Source organism: Xenopus laevis, chromosome 4L (genome assembly GCF_017654675.1).
Source record: "Xenopus laevis strain J_2021 chromosome 4L, Xenopus_laevis_v10.1, whole genome shotgun sequence".
Taxonomy (NCBI): Eukaryota; Metazoa; Chordata; class Amphibia; order Anura; family Pipidae; genus Xenopus; species Xenopus laevis.
The window spans coordinates 17829113-17845679 of NC_054377.1; the positions used below are offsets into that span (position 1 = coordinate 17829113).

At 40.1% G+C, this 16567-nt stretch overlaps 1 protein-coding gene across 1 annotated transcript in view; it reads right to left on the reverse strand.

The window, feature by feature from the left end:
• The window catches only part of vwce.L (von Willebrand factor C and EGF domains L homeolog), a 51780-nt gene extending 49515 nt beyond the window's left edge, over positions 1–2265 (reverse strand). Inside the window, exon 1 of the mRNA XM_041589940.1 lies at positions 1471–2265. Coding sequence (XP_041445874.1) covers positions 1471–1577 — 107 coding nt within the window. The 5' untranslated portion in view covers positions 1578–2265. The remainder of the gene's footprint in view (positions 1–1470) is intronic.
• Between the last annotated feature and the right edge of the window lie 14302 nt (positions 2266–16567).

A 16567-nucleotide genomic window follows, 5' to 3' on the forward strand; every position in this document is an offset into this window, starting at 1 on the left:
CACAGGCAGATTTGGGGAGATTAGTCGCCCGGTGAGAAATCTCCTCTTCTTCGGGGCAACTAATCTCCCCAAACTGCCTTCCCTGCCTTTCCGCCGGCTAAAATGTAAATCTGCCAGTGTGTCTCTGCCCTTAGAATTGGCCATTCTATAACATACTAAAAGTAAACCGCTCCTTTAACACTCATGTTCAATACAGTATATGAATATATAAGATAGCTGTGTGTTTGCCACTTGTAATAGAGTATATTTGTATGAAATAAGGCATGCCGTATGTCTAACACATGAAACAAGGTATAGTTACATAGTTACATAGTTAAATTGGGTTGAAAAAATACCATCAAGTTCAACCCCTCCAAATGAAAACCCAGCATCCATAGACACATCCCTCCCTACTTTCACATAAATTCTATATACCCATATCTATACTAACTATAGAGTTTAGTATCACAATAGCCTTTGATATTATGTCTGTCCAAAAAATCATCCAAGCCATTCTTATGTATGTAGTACAATACCTTTGTTAAACCAAGAACAATGCATACCATACAGCATCTGTATGTTTAATGCAGTACAGGTATGGGATCTATTTTCAGGAAACCTGTTATCCAGAAAGCATCAAATTATAGTAAGGCCGTCTCCCATGGATTCCTTTTTATCCAAATAATCTAAATTTTTTAAAAATGATTTCCTTTTTCTCTGTAATAATAAAACAGTAGCTTGTACTTGATCCCAACTCAGATATAATTAATCCTTATTGGAAGCAAAACCAGACTATTGGGTTTATTTAATGTTTACCTTATGTTCTAGTAGGTAAGGTATGAAGATCCAAGTTACAGAAAGACCCATTATCCAGAAAACTCCAGGTCCTGGGCATTCTGGATGACAAGTCCTATCCCTGTATCTCTATTTCTTATAGTAGCATCAAACAGATGACCTGTGACTACCATACAGTATCTATGTTATTTAGTATCTCAGTTTTATATAGAATCTCACCCCTGTGCAATATAACTGCTCTGCTTCTAATACAGCATCTGTGCTTCACAAACATAAACTGTGCAGAACAAACAGTATCTATTTGTGTATCTCAGTGTATCATAGGGTGTCCTCCCTATGTCACACACATGAAGAATGCCTGACGTTCAGTATTTATTCATTGAATTCAGTGTCTCTGTCCCTTACAGTATCATTAGACTCATGCCCTGTGGATTTCATGCAGTATCTTTTTGTGTAGTTCAGTATCTCTGTGCCTATTTCAGCATCAATATGCCTAAAACATTCACAGTGTGTTTATAATAAAGTGTCACTGCTTCTTATAGCGTATCATGCCTTTGTCCAACACATGACCTATGGATAAGGCAGGGTGTGTGTATCAAACAGTATCTCTGCTTGTAATGCAGTGCCGGTGTGTCAGACACATATGCAGAATGTACAGAGTACCATCACTGTGTAAGAACAAGAAAGTCAGTATACCTTTGCGCTGTCAGTGCCGGTGGCTTCTTCCTCCCCTTATAAACTCTCCCTCCTGTTTCAGAAATGAGCAGCAGTAAGCAGGACATCCCCAGCCAAAATGGGAGCATGATGCACACCGAGCCAGCCCCAAATCCAACGGCCAATAGAGTGGGATCTTTCTGCGTTTCTGTCTCTCTCTCTCTCAGTCTTTTTACTTATTGCTCTGCCACTTTCCCTGACTGTGTGAGTACCTTCCTCTGTCTATTTCCTGTGCTCTCTCTCTTACTCTCTCTGGAGAGGTTTTGTTTTTCCTTACCTCTCCTCGTCCCTCTCTGGTTGTGTTGCTTGTTCCCTTCCTTGCTCTTTTTTTTTAACCTTTCCTCATCCCTCTGTCTATACTAACTGTGTCTCTCCCACCCCCTCTTGCATGTCTCTCAGCCTCCCCTCTATCAGTTCCCCTGTCCGGTGTCACTCTTATCTCTCTGTTTCCTTGACCCCCTCCCTCTCTCTCTTTTTCTCCTGAACCTTCTTTCTCTCCCTCTCTCTCTCTATTTACTACTACACTCTATCAAACCCAGGAGCTTGCCATTTCCCTTGCCTTCCTTCTCCCCTCGTCTTGCTTTCCCTCCTTTTGACTCACTTTCTCCCTCTCGGCTGGGCTGATGAGGTTGATGGGATAGGAGCCCCTCACATCATAACAAGAAGGAAACGGCCCCACATCTGGCAAAGCTTTTTCTCCACTCCCAGATGTCACTGTGCCTCATGTGCCAAGATTGCGTGTGTCTGTATCTGGTCTGTGTGACTGTGTGTGTTTGGAACTGGCCTTTATTATTGGCTCGCGTGCTTGTTTGCTGGGATATCACAAAACAAAAGGTTTAAAGACTCTTTATCAGTCTTCCACTGTTATAAAAACCTTATCCAAAATTTTCACGTGACCACATTCTGCATTGTAAGCCTGAGAGCACAGACACACATAAATGCAGTAAACGCCATTCAAGCAGTAACAAGGAAATGTACAATGCTGGTTAATTCATATTGAGACTGTAAGCTCTTGTAAGCAAGCCCCCATGATTCTCCTGTTTCATTCTGTAATTCATTCAATCTCTTGCTTGGCTTCATATTTGTGTCAACAGCTGTCCACACCATGTGAATAAATACCCAAGTGCAGAAAATAATTTCTACAAACATCAAACTCCTTTATGGTGCCGTCCCCAATGTTATCAAATTGGGCATTTATATAAAGCTTAAGGGCAGACCCGGATTTGTGGAAAGGCCACCAAGGCCCGGGCCTAGGGCGGCAGGATTTTAGGGGGGCGATATGCTGACCAACCACACCAGGTCTGGACTGAGATTCAAAATAAGCCCTGGCATTTCAGCTACACAGAGGCCCAAACAGCACCTCACCAGCCCAATAAATAGTACTGTATATGGCAACTTACAGCAGCCCCTCTGGCATTTGCCAGAACCCACAGATTGCCAGTCCGGGCCTGAACCACACCCACATTGGTTCAAAAACGCTGAGAATGTGCTGGAGATACAATCATTTTTTAAATTTCCTATGCGGCAATCCCCATTGATGATGACAATTTGCACGAATAAAGGGGAGGGGAAAGGGGCTACGAACGGCAGTGGGTCTAGGGGCGCCCACTATGTAAATCCGGCCCTGCTTAAGGGGCAAATTCCCTAACATGCGAAAATTCGCCAGCGACGGCTTCGCAGCCATCGCAACACTTCGCCAGGTGTTAATTCGCTAGGACAACTTAAATTCCCTAAAGTGTGAAGTTGCATCCAGTGTGCCAAAAGCTGGCGAATTTTCGCTAGCGTTACTTCGCAATCAAAGCGAAGATGCGCTAGCGTCGCCTAATTTGCATATGGCGGGAAATGATAAAGTTACATGGCCGTATGTTACAAACCTTTGCAGGCTATCACTCAGAAAAAAGGAAAAGACACCAGCGATTTTTGGGACTTTTGCACTAAAAATTGAGGAATTGAGGTCCTATGCACTCCATTGCACTTCACCTGGTCTGAGCTGGCAAAGGCAAGTCTGCCAAATGAGGTAATGTTCAGTAAAATCTGCATATTAGTGAATTTGCGGAGTTATATCCGCTCGCCAGAGCGAAAATTCACCTGGCGTTAAAGTGCGAAGTAACGCTAGCATCCATCTCCATCGCTAGTGAAGTGACGTCTGCACCGAAATCGGCAAAGTTCTGAAATGACATCACGCTGGTGAATTTTCACTAGCGTTAGTCACTTTGCCCTTCAGGGAATCTGCCCCTATCTATCACCAAAAATAATAATTAAATAAGCAATAAATAAATAAATAATTGTTTACAGATATCAAAGGACGAGCAATGCTAAATAAAAACAGGGTTTCGTATGCATTCAAATATAATGTTCTGTTACCCTGAAATGGTGTGCTTGTTAAAGGGATGCTTCACTTTTAAGATAACTTTTATTATGTTATAGAATGGCCAATTGTAAGCAACTTTTCAGTTGGTCTTCATTATATATTTATTATAATTTTACAGTTATTTGCCCTTTTCTTCTGACTGTTCGCAGCTTTCAAATGGGTGTCGCTGTCCCCTTCTAAAAAGCAAATGCTCAGTAAGGCTGCAAAAGTATTGTAATTGCTACTTTTTATTACTCATCTTTCTATTCAGGCCTTTCCTATTCATATTCCAGTCTCATATTTAAATCTGTGCATGGTTTCGAGGGTAATTTGGACGCTAGCAACTACATTGCTTAAAATGCAAATTGAAAAGCTGCTAAATAAAAAGACTAAATAACTCAAAAATCTTAAATAATAAAAAATTTAAAACAAATGCAAATTGTCTCATAATATCACTCTCAACAGAATGCTAAAAGTTATCTTAAAGGTGAACAACCTCTTTAATCTCTAATACACTACGGATATGGGACTTATTATGCAGAATAGTCGGCTTTTCCGGATGAGGGATCTCGCTGGAATTTTGATCTGTAAACAATGTCTACTTAAGATTAATTTAAACATTAAATAAACGCAAAAGGATTGTTTTGCCCCTAATAAGGATTAATTATATCTTAGTTGGTAATCAAGTACAAGGTACTGTATCTTTATTACAGAGAAAAGGGAAATCAATTTTTTGATTAAAAATTGAGAGGCCTTCCAGTAATTAGGAGATTTATGGATAATGGCCTTCCAGATGATGGATCTCATACCTGTATAATAGATACAAAATGTAACCCACATTACCCCCTCTATAACACCAGTTTTGTCCCAGTCTCCTAAAACTGTTTATCTTTAAAGAAGGGTATATTTAACAATTTGGGTTAAAGAACAAGGATAGGGGGTGGGGTGCCAATTTGTTAGGAACAGAATTGCTAACCTTAGACCCGGCTAGAAAAATGTCATGCTATTTCATGTTACTGTGTATGCACTGGGCCTGGGTCATCCAAAAAACCCATTGGAAATTCATAAAAAATTGCAGTGCTGTACTTCACATACAAGGTTCCTAGGACTGGTGTATTTTTCAGCAAAGAGGAGCATCATCCCGATTCCCGGGGGTGCAAGGGATTAAATTCATAGGGGAATGCCTAACAAACTGGCACCCCCAGCGACTGTGCCAGTGTTTTTGCCACAGGGTGAAATACACAACATAACTACTTGAGTGATGAGGTCACTTAAGATACAATATACTGTATATATATACTGTATTATAATATATGCCTATCTTTAAAGACACTGTTTACACCAGTGCAACAGCTTAGGGAGAAGGGCTGCCAGAGCTGGGCTGGGGGGAAGGCAAGGACTTCGATGTAAAAAGAGATAACAGCACCATGATTGTTTTTAAAGCGACAGTGACATGCTTTTCTAATAGAACGTGTCCTTATAATAATGCAAGATTTATTGCAGGAACTTCTAAAATAGCAGCATGTTCATGCATGTATTTGTGTATATTTCTATGCATTAACCAGATTGTTATTTCGGAAGAAAAGGCCATGAAACCTACACAAATGTGAATTTGAATGTTTTTGCTTGTTATGTGAAAGAGTCATTCCATCCACACCCGCCCCCCTCCTACACAGACGTCTCTTTTTCTCTGCTCTCTTCCATGATCATTTTTACTATTTGTTTGCTTGGGAACACATCTGGAATAAATCAGCAGCCCATGGCTTTAGGCACCATCCTTTGTACTTCTTGCAGACCCCATAACTTCCATACTGAAAGGCTAAATAACTCCATCTCTCTCTCAGGCTCTCAGTGTGGGGATCACGCAGTGTCCACACAAGAGACTTCTAAACAAATGGCTCACGGCTTCTGGGATTGTTAGGTGTCTGCTATACAAAATCAGATTTGAGGCACAATGGATGTAGGGAAAATCAGGGCAGGTGTTATTTGTCAGCCCCAATATTTTATTGTTTAGATGTTTTCGCTGATTGAATGGAAATGGTTTGATTTGCTCGCAATTACAGTGAAAAAACTGTTTTCCGTAAGGCTAATGGCATACAGCTGGTGAAAAAAAAACCCAAATCTGTGCCTGCCTCCTCCAATTGACTTCACAGGGAACCAGCTGACACTAGAAGTACATAAAGTTTTCAATGTAAAAAAAAAATCTAATGTGCATTTTGGAGACCTCCTGAAGATCCCTTTCCGGCAGGTTTAAAAACTCTGGCTGATCTCCATAAGCCCACAGTAAGATCCGTTTGTAGGCCCTTGGACCACACTGTTGGTAAAATCGGACAGGGATCTAGTGATTTGGCAGCCTTGAAAAACAATTCCATCGCAAGGTGTGTGAATGAGTGTTCTAGGATGGCAATGGATAACTTTGGTTCTATACCTGGTCTAATGTTTGACTTCCAACTCAACACACCCTAGACTACTGGCCTGTGTATGTTCACAAAACGGTGTCTGTCTTAATCCAAATCAGATCAGAGATTGTCTAAATGTCAGTTATCCAGCCGAAAAATCCACTTGGGCCATAAATCTGCAGCTGATGGGTCTACATGGCTGTTGTGATGGATGCTGTAGCACTTCTGCCTTCTGCAGATCTTGGATCTTGGGTTCCAGCTTGGGCACTATCTGCAAGGAGTTTGCATGTTGCCTGAATGGGTTTCCTCCAACATACCAAAAACATAGAGGCAAACTTCTTGACTCCTGATTAAAACAGTCCTAATGTATGTGACAGGGATCTTAGATTTCAAGCTCCACTGGGGCAGGGACTGATGTAACTGATTTTCCCCTGGATGAGATCCCAAGGCTTCCAGCTCTGGGGAGCCCTCTCTTCTGTAGCCCAGATCTTGCTGGAAGAAGACGTGCATGAGTACCTTGCAACTGAACATTAAAAGTTATTTAGAGCAGCTTGATATGCGTAGTTTGTGCTATTATTAAGGCATTAAAGGAATAATGGCTATTGGCAAGAAGTTAAGCTATTGGGCCTGAAATCCACCCCATGTGAACACTGACAGATGGATGGTGACCTATCAGCAGTTTTTCAATAGGGTGCAGATCAGCGTGTAATGGTGTTTTCTCTGATTATGGAAAGAACCAAAAGGGACTGATTTAAAAATATTCAGTAAATTGCACAGGGGCAATTAGTCATAGCTGTTTGGTTGTTTTTGGCAAATGTATTTGGGAAATTTAGTACTTATGTAAGTAAATGGTGTATGTGGGATATTAGTGTGGAGTAGGTGATGTAGCTTAGGAGATGCAAAAGTGGCTGTTCTATCTTTATAATGGAAGTTTGCCAGCGAGAACCTGGAGACATTTCTTTTGGCTTAAATTGTGGTTGTGCTCTTATGATGGCGCAACACCTAAAAACTCTCATCCAATCGAGGGTTGTTATTGAAGCCTCTTAATACATGCAGACTTATTGATTGGCTCTATGGTGCTCAAAGCAATATAATAATAACTGATGGATGATGAAGACTGATGAGCAGATTTATCAAAGGTCCTGAACAAAATCCCCACAATAAAAAGCTTTTCTTCCACAGATTTTTCTGAAATGTGCTCATATTTTTGTGTTTTCAGGGGTGACAAGAGATCCAAAAAGGCGCATAAGCATTTGTTTTATAAAATCATTGAATGTACTTGAGAATTCTAGGTTAGTAACTTAATTAACAGAAGCCCATAGAAGCCTTGTCCAACTCAAGAATTGTCTTTGTGTCTGAGAAAATTGAAGACATAGAACTAGATACCTTACTGTTGAGCAGTGTCAGACTGGGGCTCCTGAGACCCACCAGAGATATGACATTGAGGACCCACTCTCACAACAATTAGCTCCATACAGTGCTAAATGTATTAGGTTTCATAGTTCTGATGGGAACTGTCTTTGGCTGGGGCCCTCAAGGATATCTTCTGGCATTCCAGTACGACCATTTTGGTGTCATCAAATAAAAAAGCATGGATGGGTAGTGTAGGGTATCAGCCAAGTCCAAGGTCAAATATGGGACAGCCCTAATTACCTCTGTATGTACTGCTAAAATCACATTTTATATGACATAATAATTACTATCCAGCTTCTTCAATACACGACTCATCAGTTGAGATATCATCTATTTGTGGACCAGATAGTATCAAAACCATGATGTCATAAACCTCTATGGATCCCTTAGGCAGACTGGAGGCCATAAAAATCCTTTGTAGTACCACATCTGGCACGCAGGCCTCCAGATGGACTGTCCTGATATCAACATTAATTTATGCATCACTGGTAACTTTAACTTTATTCACTAAAGCCTGTATTTATCTCAGCTAGACCATTCTTGATTTTAACTAGGGATGTCGCGGACTGTTCGCCCGCGAACTAATTCGCGCGAACATCGACTATTCGCGTTCGGCGAATGTTCGCGAACGTCGCGCGACGTTCGCCAATTTGGGTTCGCCTTAGCTGGCGCTTATTTTTGCCCTCTCACCCCAGACCAGCAGATACATGGCAGCCAATCAGGAAGCTCTCCCTCCTGGACCACCCCCACACCCCCTGGACCACTCCCCTTCCATATATAAACTGAAGCCCTGCAGCGTTTTTTCATTCTGCCTGTGTGTGCTTGGAAGAGCTAGTGTAGGGAGAGAGCTGTTAGTGATTTGAGGGACAGTTGATAGTAACTTTGCTGGCTAGTAATCTACTTGATACTGCTCTGTATTGTAGGGACAGAACTCTGCAGGGATTTGAGGGACATTTTAGGTTAGGTAGCTTTGCTGGCTAGTAATCTACCTTCTACTGCAGTGCTCTGTATGTAGCTGCTGTGGGCAGCTGTCTGTCCTGCTGCTGATCTCTCATCTGCATCTGTTCTTCAAACAACTGCCACCTAGCTGTCTAAATATCAATAATAATACCGTCTCCAGAAACACCACCCGAGTGACGTTTTTCAAGCAGCAATAATATATTCCGTATCCAACGGCTGTAGTGTATACGTTGCCCTTGCAGGCATTATTTGCCCAGTCTTTAACCAAGTGCCACCTAGCTGTGTGAGCTTTTTCACATTCCGTGTCCAGAAACATCACCTGAGTGACGTAGTGTGATTTCTGCCCTTTACAGCACAAAACGCAGCGCTGTGTCAACAATGGATTTTTCAGATACATTTTTGCCCTTGATCCCCCTCTGGCATGCCACTGTCCAGGTCGTTGCACCCTTTAAACAACTTTAAAATCATTTTTCTGGCCAGAAATGTCTTTTCTAGCTTTTAAAATTCGCCTTCCCATTGAAGTCTATGGGGTTCGCGACGTTCGCGAACTATTCGCATGTTTTGTCGCAAGTTCGCGAATATGTTCGCGAACATTTTTTCCGCCGTTCGCTACATCCCTAATTTTAACTTATTTATCAATGAAACTGAAGACCCAAACAGTCGCTTTTTTTCCGGTTATGGCCCGAAAACCCTGAATTTTTCGGATTATCGGATGAAACCCAGCACAGACAACAATATCTTCAAATTGTAAAGGGATATCTGCCATCGACTTTTTGCAGCTTTGGATGTAATAAATCTTTCTTTTTTCATGGTTTTTCCCAAAAAACCCAAACCATAAAAAAATCGTGTTTTAGTAAATAACCCCTTAAATGTGCTAAATTTGTATTATACTACCCTTGCAAACAAGAAGTGAAGAAGTCCTAATTTGCAGTGCACACACGTACAATGCTGTTAGAATTTTGTGGAATAATGCTGCATGTGGGTAAAATGCATGGCTATATGTGTCCACAATCCACATAGTACAACTATTCCTCTATATTTTGCCCTAATATCCAACTAAAATTACTCATATTGCCCAAGAGCTTAGAACTGCCATATACTGTACTATGGGATCCGTTATCATGAAACCTTTTATCCAAAAAGCTCTCAGTTATGGAAAGACTATCTCTTATAGACTATTATCCAAATAATCAAAATTTGTAAAAATGATTTCCTTTTACTCTGTAAAAATAAAACAGTACCTTGTACTTAATCCCAACTAAGATATAATTGATCCTTATTGGAAGCAAAATCAGCCTATTGGGTTTATTTGATGTTTACATGATTTTCTAGCATACTTAAGGCGTGAAGAGCCAACAAATGGAAAGAACTGTTTTCTGGAAAACCCTAGATCTTTTGGATAACAGGTCCCATACCTGTATATGCTCACCTAGTAAGGGCCTTGGACCAGGGGACAATTGGTCGAAGAGCATACCAAAACACCCCATGTTTGTCAAACATTACAACCCTCCTGCCAGACAATCATTAACAGAAGTGTCTCCCCTTGTAGTAAGGATCCTATACTCTGTGATCCTTAGCCAGTAGCTCAGGAGCAACATGTTACTCTCCAACCCCTTGGATGTTGCTCCCAGCAGCCTCAAAACAGGTGCTTATTTTTGAATTCTTGGCTTGGAGACAAGTTTTGGTTGCTTAAAAAAACAGTTGTGCTGCCAAACAGAGCCTCCTGTAGTCTGCCAGTCCACATAAGGGATAACAAATCCAATCAAAGCCATATTTGGTATCTCCAGGAATATGTCTCATGATTGTGTTGCTCCCCAGGTCTGTTTACATTTGAATGTGGCTCATGGGTAAAAAAAAAAAAAGGTTGGGAAGCCCTGCTCTATAGCTATGTAGTCTGCATCATGGTGGGCACAATTTTCTCCTCTGGGTCCATATAGGCAAATACAGTATGCAATGTGGTTTCAAACTTGAAGAGGGTTCCCTACAGCCTCCTTTCTGAAATGTATCTTCAGATTGATATTCCCAGCGTCTTGGGTTTCTCTGTCAATTATTGGTCTCTACCCAGCATGTTCCTGGCCAGAACGTACTGGCTAAGCCTTACTCTAAGGCTAATGTTCATCATTCCAAACCCCCCACTTCCAGATTGTACCTAGAGACTGCAGAACAGAACTGAACTAGGGACATTACTGGGGAGTGGTAAGAAGGAGATCAGAAGTAGTTTCCCTCACCTCCCTACACTTGGAACATCATATAATAAAACAGATATATAGATACATCAAGCGCCTGGAGGTAAAGAACCCCACATTGACTTAACATTATTGTGGAGTGTTTATAGATATTCATATATAAATACTGCCATAAAAACAGAACTAAAAATATCTTTTTTGGGCTCCATTCCATGGAAGAAGGAGATGAAATACAGCAGTTTTCGTATGTTAATTCCCATTGCTGCGGAGTGGATGTGATTTATGAAAACTGCCAGATCTGCTTTTCTTCTCCTAAGGAACGAGAGTGTTCTCATATGCATATCTGTGCCCACGGACCCCGCCTGCAGTGGAAACACTGTATACACTCTATGGAAGAAGATGAGATAATGTGACGTTGAGTTTTTTTTAGTTTTATGCCTCCCTAGTGCAACACAGTGTTTCTATTAGCCAGGCACTAAGGTTGACAGTCACCATTCGTTGCTAGTTATGGAACGTGCTCCTATACCTGTTTAGAAATGGATGGTAAGCCTTGAACAACTTTATCATATAAAGCATTATTGTTGCCTTTTTCTTCTGAACTATATGATGAGGTTGTCCGCCCCCCTTACAACACTTGGTGAGCTCCAGCGCACACTCCTTGACCCGTTTCCATCTGGCTACCTCTCAGCTCGCTCCACTGAGACAGCTTAAACCAAGGTCATCAATGACACACAAGCTTGCACAGCACCAGTAATATTATTCCATTCTCGTACTGTACATTTGGATCTTCCTGGAGGATTTGTTTCTGCTGACTGCAACATGCACTTAACCGTTTAAATGTATCGCTGAACCCTTCAACCTAAATACATGCATAATGTGTATCGTATTCCCATTATAAAATTAAAGGGGTGGTACCTTTAAAGGGGACCCGTCATCCAAAAAAATTATTCAAAATCCTATTTTATCACATTAGTCAAGCAAAATGAACTTTAATTACACTATATAAATTATTTGAATCTTGTTTCCTTCAGTCTGGGAATTTATAATTATAGCAAGCAGGCAGGAGCCATTTTGTGGACACTGTTATTAAGGCAAGCCTTGTATCATCTCAGAATCTTGTTTGTGCACCAGAATGGGGGACCCGATGTCCATTTCCATGCCCTGGCTACACAATTAAACAGTAAAGAGAACGGGGGAATGTGTGGAGAGCAGAGACATCTAGGTGCTGAATGAAAAGTGAAAGTAATTGTCTGCCCCGCCTCTATGCCATTGGCATAGAGGAGGGGCAGACAATATTTGATTGACAGCCAAGATTTTTAAATGAGCTTACAATAGCTATGAATGCTTTAATAAAAAATTGAAATTGTATTTCATGTTTAATTTGAAAAGCACTTTTATTATACAGATTTTTGTGTCTGGGTGACAGGTCCACTTTAAGTTAATTTTTAGTATATTAAAGAATGGCCAATTGGTCTTTATTTTTAATTTTTTAATAGTTTTTTTAATTATTTGCCTTATTCTTTCCAGCTTTCGCTGACTCCATCTAAAAACAAATGCTCTAACATTACAAATGTATTATTATTTTTACTTTTTCTTACACCTCTTTCTATTCAGACCTCTCCTATTCATATTCCAGTCTCTTATTCAAATCGATGCATGGTTGCTAGGGTAATGGTTGCTGAGACAATTTGCAATTGGTTTTCATTTATATTATTTGTTATTAAGCTTTTTATTCTCCAGTTTGCAATTTGGTTGCTAGGGTCAAAATAATCCCAGTAACCATGCATTGATTTGAATAAGAAACTGGCAAATAAATAGGAGAGGCCCTGAATAGAAAGATGTATAGCAATAACAATAATTTGTGCCTTACGGAGCATTTGTTTTTTAGATGGGGGTCAGTGAAAGCTGGAAAGAGTCAGAAGTAGGGTTGCAAAAAAATATATTACAATGTCATGCTGACATTTAAAGGGCCTGTCCAAAAGGGCACATAGTTACTGGGATAAAACCCCCAGCTCAAAGGGTACATTAATCCAAAACCAAATAATTATCCTGTAAATCTATATTAAGTTAAAAAATATGTCTTCATTTCAAAAATCATTTTAAAAATATAGGCATACAGACTAGGGATGGGCGAATTTGACCCGTTTCGTTTTGCCAAAAATTTGTTGCGTGGCGCGTCTTTTTATTTTGACGCACAATGCCATACTAGTCTATGGGCGTAATCTTTTCGGCGAGACAAGGCGAAAAAATTTGCCCATCCCTAAGACAGACCACATGGTATTCTGTCTTACGTGTTTCATACCCTCTGGTACTTAATCATGGGCATTGATTAAGTACCAGAGGGTATGAAACGCGTAAGGCAGAATACCATGTGGTCTGTATGCCTATCTTTTTAAAATGATTTGTGGAATAAAGATATATTTTTAACTTAATATAGATTTACGGGATAATTATTTGGTTTTAGAAGTAGGGTTGCCACCTGGCTGGTATTTTACTGGCCTAGCCGGTAAAACACCTGCCAATGTTTGGGGTCGGTTTTACACAGTGTCGGATTGTGCCCCGACCCTTAATGGGCCTCCATAAACATGAACTTACTGCACCACAAGCCTAATCAAACAAATGATTTATGCTTTCAAAGTTGGCTACAGGGGGTCACCATCTTTGTTAAACATCTTTGCAAGACCAAGACTATGCACATGCTCAGTATGGTCTGGGCTCCTTAGGGATCGTCATAAATGAACAGGGAAACAAACAAAGCTGTTTGAGTTCTGCATGGCTGGGAATAAGGTGGGGGCTCCCCCTGCTGTTCATAAGTATGATTGTCTCCCTGCAGAGCAATTAGGGGCCGTCTGACAATTCCTATCCACAGCAGTAAATGAAGGAAGAATCTCACTGCATACAGTCAGGTTTCTTATAAAAATGGCACACATTTTTTAATTAAAGTATATTGGAGATAGGTTTCTTTTTCATTAAAGAAAGTAAAAATGGGATTTTATTTTTTTTTGCCTTTACATGCCCTTTAAAGGTGAATCACCCCTTTAACTATGGCTTATGTAGAATGTCTGCTCTAAAGTCAGTTTTCCATCTTGACCTAGAGGACACATGTGGGTTTGCAAGTGAAATGCTTTACACCCAGGGAAAAATTGCAATTGCTCTTCATTTTTAACTCATTTTTTTGAACATACCCTAAAAAGCAGGCATTGGCTTGAATGTCAGGCTTGAAGATAACTAGAAGGCTTAAATGAAATACCAGTAATCATAAATTATGGTTGCACCAAATCTATATTTTTGGATTCAAAATACTGGAAAATGTGTGCATATACTGTGCTGAAGCCGAACCCTACTTTGTTTATTAAAATTAAATAATAAAATCCATCATTATGAATAAAAATTTCATTCTCTTTCTCAGAGTTTTAAAGTCACTTTAAGGTTTTGGATTCAGTTTGGCAGTTTGTCCAAATACACATTAAATCCTGGATTCTGTGTAAGTGCTAAGTAAAAAAGTGCACTAATTTGTCATATCAGTGTCTTGTGACATTGTGTAACAATGTGTGTAGCTGAACATACATGACTCAGTTCTCCATCTACTGGTTAACATGAAATACTACATTTACACTATAAAGAACGTTAACACATTCCCAAATCAATTATTTTTCAGACTTCATAAAATGTATTAAATAATATCCAAATGATTAACCGACAGATCATTTTGTGATTATAGTAACACATACAACCAGCAAATAGTATATTGTTTCTGAATATGTTTTACATATGGGCTGTGTTAATTTTAGAGAGATCTGTAGGTCCAAAGGTGTAGTTTCCCCCTTTTATAAACAAGGGAAAGTTGTGCTCACCACTATTTTTTAAAAACATTAGGCGGGGGTGCAATGAGGCTGTGACCACAAAATACATATAGACAAATACAAGATTCCTCAGCACTCAACCCATTATCAATATATTTAAGACAGCGACATTTTGTGCATACTGCTACTAAAAAATGCCTTACCCTTTAAACAAAACAGGGATTGTTTGTCCATATATTGCAATATATTTAAGCTGGCCAACTACGTCAAAGTCATCCCATATCTGGCCAGTCCTACGCTTAATTTTCATCTGATTCATTAAGAATTCTATTGCTTCATTATACATTTTACAAAGGGACTAGGTTTTACCTGCAACTTACTAGCTGCTTTCAAAGTAAACCTCCATACTTGGCTGCCCTTTTATTAGACACCAGTGGGATCACCTGACTATAGCTGGGAAGGGTGGGAGTTTTCCCCTTTTATAAAATGTTTAAAGGGTAACTAATCCTACAATAGACAGGCTGCTAAGTGCAAATATGGGTGCAATCCAACACATTTTGTCCCCGTCCTCGCAGTAAATGAGCTGCATGCCCAATAGCAGGCAAACATTTTACAGGCTCCTATTCGAGGAGCTTAGCCTTGTAGTTAATAATGATAATGTTTTTATATTATATTTATATTGTGTTCTGTCTGCCATGCCTGTTTGTCTGTCTGTCTAATGGACTTACTAATATCTGACGCTTGCCTAAAGGTGGCCATACACAGAGAGATCTGCTTGTTTGGTGGCGTCGCCAAACGAGCAGATCTCTGCCCACATTGAGGTGGGCAATATTGGGCTGATCCGATCGTGGGCCCTAAGGCCCAACGATTGGATCAGAAAGGAGGTCATATGGGTGGTCGGATCGCGGGACCGCATCAACAAACAAATGCGGACGCGATCCAACGGGATTTTTTTAGCCTGCCCAATCAACATCGGCCAGATATCGATTGGGGACACCCGTCGGCTGGTCACACTCGGTCTGCCGCCAGCTTTTATTGGCAAGTGTATGAGGGCCTTAACAAACTAAGGGGCATATTTATCAAGGGTCGAAGTGAATTAGAGGGAATTTTCGAAGTAAAAATTTTTTCGAATAGGATACTACGACTTTGAATTTACTTCAACTTTGATTCGAAGTAAAAATCGTTCAAATATTCGACCATTCGATAATCGAAGTACTGTCTCTTTAAAAAAACTTTGACTTCAATACTTTTAATTAAACCTGCCGAAGTGCTATGTTATCCTATGGGGACCTTCTACAACCATTTTCTAAGTCTTCACACATCAAAGTAAAATTGTTCGATCGTACGCTAAAATCGTTCCAATTGTTCGATTTTGCTTCGATCGTCCGATGGCCAAATTTGGTGAAAAATACTTCGACTTCGATATTCGAAGTCGCGGTATTTCAATTCGATGGTCGAATTTCAAAGTATTTTTTACTTCGAAATTCGACCGTTGATAAATCTGCCCCTAAGTCTAAGTGTTTTTTGGCCGAATAGGTCCGTTTATGATCGAATAGGTCTGTATTCGGCTGAATTCGAATCGTTCGAATCGCAGGAATAGCGCATTCGAACGAATTCGAATCAAAGTTTTCCCAAAAAAAAAACCTTTGATTTTTCAAAGTCCACCAATTGACTCCAAATAGGTTCTAGGAGGTCCCTCGTAGGCTAAAACAGCAATTAGGCAGGTCGAATTTTTAAAGAGACAGTACATGATAAATTTTGATATTCAAATTTTTATTCGAATTCGAATCGAATTTGGACTAATCCCTAGTCGGAGTACACAAAGAATAGCTTGAAATTCGAATTTTTTGAATTCGAAAATTCACCTCGACCTTTGATAAACTGCCCCTTAATGTTGTCTGCCGCCTGCCTAACTGACTTACTATTGCCTGCTGCCTGCCTAATAGACTTATTACTGTTTGCTGCCTG